The 9,104-nt window shown below is 38.8% G+C and overlaps 1 protein-coding gene across 1 annotated transcript in view; it reads left to right on the forward strand.

Moving 5' to 3' along the window:
* Nucleotides 1-9,104, forward strand: part of KCTD5 (potassium channel tetramerization domain containing 5) — a 105,791-nt gene that overhangs the window by 96,196 nt on the left and 491 nt on the right. Inside the window, 1 exon segment of the mRNA XM_053695096.1 lies at nucleotides 8,771-9,104. This exon segment is cut by the window's right edge and continues 491 nt beyond it. Coding sequence (XP_053551071.1) covers nucleotides 8,771-8,800 — 30 coding nt within the window. The 3' untranslated portion in view covers nucleotides 8,801-9,104.

Here is a 9,104-nt window from a genome sequence, read left to right on the forward strand (position 1 = left end):
TACGTGTCGCCGGAAGTTGCGTCATTTTTTGACGTTATTTTGCGCCAAAAATGTCGGCGTTCCGGATGTGGCGTCATTTTTGGCGCCAAAAGCATTTAGGCGCCAAATAATGTGGGCGTCTTATTTGGCGCTAAAAAATAAGGGCGTCGCTTTTGTCTCCACATTATTTAAGTCTTATTTTTTCATTGCTTCTGGTTGCTAGAAGCTTGTTCACTGGCATTTTTTCCCATTCCTGAAACTGTCATTTAAGGAATTTGATCAATTTTGCTTTATATGTTGTTTTTTCTCTTACATATTGCAAGATGTCTCACGTTGCATCTGAGTCAGAAGATACTACAGGAAAATCGCTGTCTAGTGCTGGAGCTACCAAGCTAAGTGTATCTGCTATAATTTTTGGTATCTGTTTCTCCAGCTGTTGTTTGTATTGCATGTCATGACAAACTTATTAATGCAGATAAAATTTCCTTTAGTACTGTTACATTACCTGTTGCTGTTCCGTCAACATCTAATTTTCAGAGTGTTCCTGATAAACATAAGAGATTTTATTTTTTAAATCCATTAAGAAGGCTATGTCTGTTATTTCTCCTTCTAGTTTACATAAAAGTCTTTTAAAACTTCTCTTTTTTCAGATGAATTTTTAAATGAACATCATCATTCTGATACTGATAATGGTTCTTCTGGTTCAGAGGTTTCTGTCTCAGAGGTTGATGCTGATAAATCTTTGTATTTGCAGCTTCAACTTTTTGGTTAGAAGCATTAGCGCAACAAGTAACAGATCATAATTTTATAGCATTATTATTATTCTATAACATGCTAATAATTTTATTGGTGATACCATCTTTTGATATCATTAGAGTTGATGTCAGGTATATGTCTCTAGCTATTTTAGCTAGAAAAGCTTTATGGATTAAACTTGGAATGCTGTTATGTCTTCTAAGTCAACTTTGCTTTCCTTTTCTTTCCAGGGTAATAAATTATTATTTCAACTGTTTCTGGAAGGAAGGGAACTTTTTTACCAAAGGATAAAAAATCTAAGGTAAATTTAGGTCTAATAATCATTTTTCGTTCCTTTCCTCACAATAAGGAACAAAAGCCTGATCCTTCATCCTCAGGAGCGGTATCAGTTTGGAAACTATTTCCAGTTTGGAATATATCCAAGCCTTATAGAAAACCTATAGCCAGCTCCTAAGTACCCATGAAGGTGCGGACCTTATTCCAGCTCAGCTGGTATGGGGCAGATTACGTTTTCTTCAAAGAAATTTTGATCAATTCCGTTCTCAATTTCTGGTTTTAGAACATTGTTTCAGAAAGGTACAGCATTGGCTTCAGTTAAGGCCTCCTGCTAAGATTTTTTCTTTCCCGTGTCCCAGTTAACACAGCAAAGGCTCAGCATTTCTGAAATGTGTTTCAGATCTAGAGTTGGCTGGAGTAATTATGCCAGTTCCAGTTCTGGAACAGGGGCTGGGGTTTTATTTTATCTCTTCATTGTACCAAAGAAGGTCAATTCCTTCAGACCAGTTCCGGATCTATCAATATTGAATCGTTATGTAAGGATTCCAACATTCAGTTTCTGTAGGACTGTCCTGCCTTTTGTTTAGCAAGGGCATTATATGTCTACAATAGATTTACAGGATGTGTATCTGCATATTCCGATTCATCCAGATCACTTTTAGTGTCTGAGATTCTCTTTTTAAGACAAGCATTACCAGTTTTGTGGCTCTAGCCTCAGTTCCAAGAATTTTTTTCAAAGGTTCTCGGTGCCCTTCTTTCTGTAATCAGAGAACAGGGTTTTGGTATTTCCTTATTGGACGATATCTGGGTACTTGCTCAGTCTTCTCATTTTCGAAGAATCTCATACGAATCGACTTGTGTTGTTTCTTCAAGTTCATGGTTGGAGGATCAATTTACTAATCAGTTCATTGATTCCTCAGACAAGGGTAACCTTTTTAGGTTTCTAGAATAGATTCAGTGTCTATGACTCTGTCCTTGTCAGACAAGAGAAGTTTAACATTGATTTCAGCTTGTCAAAACCTTCAGTCACAATCATTCCCTTTGGTAGCCTTATGCATGGAAATTTTAGGTCTTGGGACTGCCGCATCAGATGCGATCTCCTTTGCTCGTTTTCACATGCGACCTCTTCAGCTCTGTATGCTGAACCAATGGTGCAGGGATTACTCAAAGATATCTCAATTAATATCTTTAAACCGATTATACGACACTCTCTGACATGGTGGACAGATCACCATCGTTTAGTTCAGGGGGCTTCTTTGTTCCTCCGACCTGCACTATAATCTCAACAGATGCAAGTCTTACAGGTTGGGGAGCTGTGTGGGGGTATCTGACGGCACAAGGGGTTTGGGAATCTCAGGAGGTGAGATTTCCGATCAATATTTTGGAACTCCGTGCAATTTCAGAGCTCTTCAGTCTTGGCCTCTTCTGAAGAGAGAGTTGTTCATTTGTTTTTAGATAGACAATGTCACAACTGTGGCATACATCAATCAAGGAGGGACTCAGTCCTCTGGCTATGAAAGAAGTATCTCGAATTTTGGTTTGGGCGGAATCCAGCTCCTGTCTAATCTCTGCGGTTCATATCCCAGGTATGGACAATTGGAAAGCGGATTATCTCAGTCGCCAAACGTTGCACCTGGGCGAATGGTCTTCACCCAGAGGTATTTCCTCAGATTGTTCAAATGTGGGAACTCCCAGAAATAGATCTGATGGCTTCTCATCTAAACAAGAAACTTCCCTGGTATCTGTCCGGATCCAGGGATCCTCGGGCGGAGGCAGTGGATGCATTATCTCTTCCTTAAAAGTATCATCCTGCCTATATCTTTCCGCCTCTAGTTCTTCTTCCAAGGGTATTCTCCAATATTCTAAGGAATGCTCGTTTGTCCTGCTGGTAGCTCCAGCATGGCCTCACAGGTTTTGGTATGCGGATCTTGTCCGGATGGCCTCTTGCCAGCTGTGGACTCTTCCGTTAAGACCAGTCTTTCTGTCTCAAGGTTCTTTTTTCCATCAGGATCTGAAATCCTTAAATTTAAAGGTATGGAGATTGAACGCTTGATTCTTGGTCAAAGAGGTTTCTCTGACTCTGTGATTGATACTATGTGACAGGCTCGTAAATCTGTATCTAGAGAGATATATTATAGAGTCTGGAAGACTTATATTTCTTCAGGATGGTTTAGATAAAGGTTTGTCCGCAAGTTTCTTGAAAGACAAATCTCTGCTCTTTCTGTTCTTTTTTACAGAAGGATTGCTAATCTTCCTGATATTCAATGTTTTGTACAAGCTTTGGTTCGTATAAAACCTGTCAGTCAATTTCTCCTCCTTGGAGTTTGAATTTGGTTCTGGGGGCTCTTCAAGCTCCTCCTTTTGAACCCATGCATTCTTTGGTCATTATATTACTTTCTTGGAAAGTTTTGTTTCTTTTGGCCATCTCTTCTGCCAGAAGAGTCTCTGAATTATCTACTCTTTTTTTTGTGAGTCTCCTTTTCTGATTTTGCATCAGGATAAGTCGGTGCTGCGAACTTCTTTTGAATTTTTTACCTAAGGTTGTGAATTCTAACAACATTAGTAGAGAAATTGTGGTTCCTTCATTATGTCCTAATCCTATGAATTCTAAGGAGAAATCATTGCATTCTTTGGATGTTGTTAGAGCTTTGTAATATTATGTTGAAGCTATTAAGTCTTTCCGAAAGACTTCTAGTCTATTTGTCATCTTTTCCGGTTCTAGAAAAGACCAGAAAGCTTCTGCCATTTCTTTGGCATCTTGGTTGAAATCTTTATTTCATCATGCCTATGTTGAGTCGGGTAACACTCCGCCTCAAAGGATTACAGCTCATTCTACTAGGTTAGTTTCTACTTCCTGGGCGTTTAAGAATGAAGCTTCGGTTGATCAGATTTGCAAAACAGCAACTTGGTTCTCTTTGCATACTTTTACTAAATTCTACCATTTTGATGTGTTTTCTTCTTCTGAAGCAGTTTTTGGTAGAAACATACTTCAGGCAGTGGTTTCAGTTTTAATCTTCTGCTTATGTTTTTTCATTAAAAATTTTATTCTGGGTGTGGATTATTTTCAGCAGGAATTGGCTGTCTTTATTTTATCCCTCCCTCTCTAGTGACTCTTGTGTGGAAAGATCCACATCTTGGGTAATCATTATCCCATACGTCACTAGCTCATGGACTCTTGCTAATTACATGAAAGAAAACATAATTTATGTAAGAACTTACCTGATAAATTCATTTCTTTCATATTAGCAAGAGTCCATGAGGCCCGCCCTTTTTTGTGGTGGTTTTGATTTTTTTGTATAAAGCACAATTATTCCAATTCCTTATTTTATATGCTTTCGCACTTTTTTATCACCCCACTTCTTGGCTATTCGTTAAACTGAATTGTGGGTGTGGTGAGGGGTGTATTTATAGGCATTTTAAGGTTTGGGAAACTTTGCCCCTCCTGGTAGGAATGTATATCCCATACGTCACTAGCTCATGGACTCTTGCTAATATGAAAAATGAATTTATCAGGTAAGTTCTTACATAAATTATGTTTTTTGTTCAATAAATCATGACTAAGGCCTCTAGTTATCAACGTGTACTTACCTGCCTTCGCCGGCCCCAATACGCCCGCCTAAGATCGCCTACCATCGCCGCCGCAGACCTGAATAATCTCGCCAAAGTTATCAATAAAGCTGTCAAAAAGCCGTGCACCAAGTACGGGGCGATGAGCAGCGGACTGTGATGGTTATCACTCATCCGATCTCGCTGCTCTTCGGGTTTTTTCCAGCTTTATTACTAGCCTGTCACTAAGCACTCACACTAAACTACACTGTTCTACCCCCTATACCGGAGCCCCCCGCAACTAAATAACGTTATTAACCCTTAAACCGCCGCTCCCGGACACCGCCGCAACTATAACCCCGCTCCCGGAGCCCACCGCCACCTACATTATACCTAGTAACCCCTATCCTGCCCCCCCCTATACTGCCGATCCCGGACCCCGCCGCAACTAAAATTGTTTAACCCCTAAACCGCCGCTCCCGGACCCCGCCGCCACCTATATTAAACCCATTAACCCCTAATCAGCCCCCCCCACGCCGTCGCCACCTATAATAAATTTATTAACCCCTATCCTGCCCCCTATTCCGCCGCAACCTATAATAAAATTATTAACCCCTAACCCCCCGTAACTTAAATATTAATTAAATACATCTAAATATTATAACTTATTAACTAAATTAATCCTATTTAAAACTAAATACTTACCTGTAAAATAAACCCTAATCTAGCTACAATATAAATAATAATTATATTGTATCTATTTTAGGATTTATATTTATTTTACAGGCAACTTTGTATTTATTTTAGCTAGTTAGAATAGTTATTAAATAGTTATTAACTATTTAATAACTACCTAGCTAAAAAATACAAAATTACCTGTAAAATAAATCCTAACCTAAGTTACAATTAAACCTAACACTACACTATCATTAAATTAATTAAATCAATTACCTACAAATAACTACAATTAAATACAATTACATAAACTAACTAAAGTACAAAAAATAAAAAAATAAGTTACAAACATTTCAAAAATATTACAACAATTTTAAGCTACTTACACCTAATCTAAGCCCCCTAATAAAATAACAAAGCCCCCCAAAATAAAAAAATGCCCTACTCTATTCTACATTAAAAAGTTAACAGCTCTATTACCTTACCAGCCCTTAAAAGGGCCTTTTGCGGGGCATGCCCCAAAGAATTCGGCTCTTTTGCCTGTAAAAATAAAATACAACCCCCCCCAACATTAAAACCCACCACCCACATACCCCTACTCTAACCCAAACCCCCCTTAAATAAACCTAACACTACCCCCCCTGAAGATCATCCTACCGTTAGCAGTCTTCAGCCAGCCGACCACCGATGGAACAGAAGAAGACATCCGGAGAGGCAGAAGTCATCATCCAAGGGGCACTGAAGAAGTCTTCCATCCGATTGAAGTCATCATCCAGGCGGCGTCTTCAATCTTCAGACGAGCCGGAGCGGAGCCATCTTCTTCCACCGACGACTGAACGATGGCGTCCCTCAAATTCCGATTGGCTGATAGGATTATATCAGCCAATCGGAATTAAGGTAGGAAAAATCTGATTGGCTGATTAAATCAGTCCATCAGATTGAGCTTGCATTCTATTGGCTGTTCCGATCAGCCAATAGAATGCGAGCTCAATCTGACTGGCTGATAGGATCAGCCAATCGGATTGAAGTTCAATCTGGCTGATTTATTCAGCCAATCAGCTTTTTCCTACCTTAATTCCGATTGGCTGATAGGATTCTATCAGCCAATCGGAATTCGAGGGACGCCATCTTGGATGACATCACTTAAAGGAACCGTCATTGGTCGTTCAGTCGTCGGTGGAAGAAGATGGCTCCGCGTCGGCTCGTGTGAAGATGGCTCCGCTCCGGATGGATGGAGATTGAAGACGCCGCCTGGATGATGACTTCAATCGGATGGAAGACTTCTTCAGCACCCCTTGGATGATGACTTCTGCCACTCCGGATGTCTTCTTCTGTTCCATCGGTGGTCGGCTGGCTGAAGACTGCTAAAGGTAGGATGATCTTCAGGGGGGTAGTGTTAGGTTTATTTAAGGGGGGTATGTGTAGGGTGGGTTTTAATGTTGGGGGGGGGGGGTTGTATTTTATTTTTACAGGCAAAAGAGCTGAATTCTTTGGGGCATGCCCCGCAAAAGGCCCTTCTAAGGGCTGGTAAGGTAATAGAGCTGTTAACTTTTTAATGTAGAATAGGGTAGGGCATTTTATTATTTTGGGGGGCTTTGTTATTTTATTAGGGGGCTTAGATTAGGTGTAAGTAGCTTAAAATTGTAATATTTTTGAAATGTTTGTAACTTTTTTTTTTATTTTTTGTACTTTAGTTAATTTAATTGTTATTTGTAGGTAATTTATTTAATTAATTTAATGATAGTGTAGTGTTAGGTGTAATTGTAACTTAGGTTAGTTTTTTATTTTACAGGTAAATTTCTCTTTATTTTAACTAGGTAGCTATTAAATAGTTAACTATTTAATAGCTATTGTACCTAGTTAAAATAAATTGTAATTTGCCTGTAAAATAAAAATAAATCCTAAAATAGATACAATATAATTATTATTTATATTGTAGCTAGATTAGGGTTTATTTTAAAGGTAAGGGGGGACAGATTAGGGGTGTTTAGACTCGGGGTACGTGTTAGGTGCAGACAGCTCCCATAGGAATCAATGGGATGTCGGGCAGCAGCGAACAGGAACTTTCACTATGGTCAGACTCCCATTGATTACTATGGGATCCGCCGCCTCCAGGGTACGCTGGGCCGGAAAAGTTCCGAGCGTACCTGCTAGTTTTTTGATAACTAGCAAAAGTAGTCAGATTGTGCCGAACTTGTGGAGTGACGTAAGAATCGATCTGTGTCGGACTGCGTCTGTCGGATCGAAGCTTACGTCACTAAATTCTACTTTTGCCGGTGTGTAGGGCTTGATAACTAAGGCGAATCAGCCTCTCCACAAATACACTGCGGAATTCCAGCATATTTGAGGTTGACGGCTTGATAACTAGAGGCCCGTGTGTTCATCTAAAGTTGAATTAACCTATTTTTTTTTTTTTTTTTTTTTTTTTTTTAGACCTGCTAAGGACGAGATGATTTTTATTATGTCCCGATATGTAAAACCATATAATTTAGAGTTTGTACTTTTTCACATGACTGTATGCTTACTTGTTGCTTGACACCTTCATACAGAGTAATTGACTAGACGCCCCATCGCACATTTTATTATTTAATCATGTTTAAGAGCACGTAGAGGCATGACCAACACTTGCAAAGAAACTTCTCAGCATAAGACTTTGGTTTATATAAACGTTAATTGAACTAAGTATTTTGTGTAATAAGAACAGTTGTTAATGGGATAGGAAACTTTAATGGTTCTTATAGAGCATGAAACTTTAAGATACTTTTAAAATCACTGCTATTTACTTTTTCTGTTGGTATCCATTGTTGAAAATCATATATACATATGCTCAGCAGCAGTAATGCACTTAGGTTTGCCACCTCAGCCATGTTTTCTTGGACAGCTATGAGTTACACATGCTGCAGGGTGTGTATGGAGGAACATGAATAGTACTGTACAGGGTCACTATTTGTGTGCTGTCCAGAGGCACAATACATGTTCCCTTCTGCACACCCTGCAACATGTGTAACTCATAAGTGTCCAGGAAAACATGGCTGAGGTTGTAACCCTAAATACACTACTGGGTGCTAGCTGCTGATTGGTGGCTGCACCTATGTCTGGTCAGATAGCTCCCAATAGTGCATGCTGCTCTGGAGCTGACAGGAAAAAAAAAATCAAAATGGATAAAACATACAATTTAACAACTTTTCTCTTGTTATCCTTTGCTAAAGGAATAGCATTGCTCTACTGGCAGCTAGCTGAGCACGTATGGTAAGCCAATCACAAGAGACGAATGTGTACAGGCACCAATCAGCAGTTGGCACTCACTAGTGTAGGATATGTTTTTGAAAAATAATACAAAGAGAAGAAAGCACGTTTGAAAATAGAAGTTAATTCAAAAGTGTCTTAAAATGACCTGCTCTATCTGATTCATGCAAGTTTTTAGTTTTGACTGTCCTATCCCTTTATCTGTGTACTAAATCACGTTGCAGGAGTTAAATGGGGGCTAATTTCCATTTCCTTTTTCTCTATTAAATGTAATTTTTTTTTTTTCTTTCAGATTTTACAAGAAAGGGGTTCACGGATGTGAAAAACTTTTTTTTTTTTTTTTTCCCCCACCCTTCAGTTTTATTCCAACAGTGTCAAGATATGAAGAATTTGATTTTTTTTTGACGAGCCACTGAAGCCCTGTTTTTTTTTTTTTTTTTTTTTTTTTTTTTTTTTTTTTTATATCACTAGTTTTTCTAAAGCTGTACTCTGAAAACTTTTATGTACAAATAGATCTAACTGTATTGGGATGATATATGTATTTCTCATTCTGGCTTTTAGATTGCTGTAGTCAGATCATTCCAGTTCACGTACTCTCTGGTAATAAGACTGGATTTGCACATACA

Source organism: Bombina bombina, chromosome 11 (genome assembly GCF_027579735.1).
Source record: "Bombina bombina isolate aBomBom1 chromosome 11, aBomBom1.pri, whole genome shotgun sequence".
NCBI lineage: Eukaryota > Metazoa > Chordata > Amphibia > Anura > Bombinatoridae > Bombina > Bombina bombina.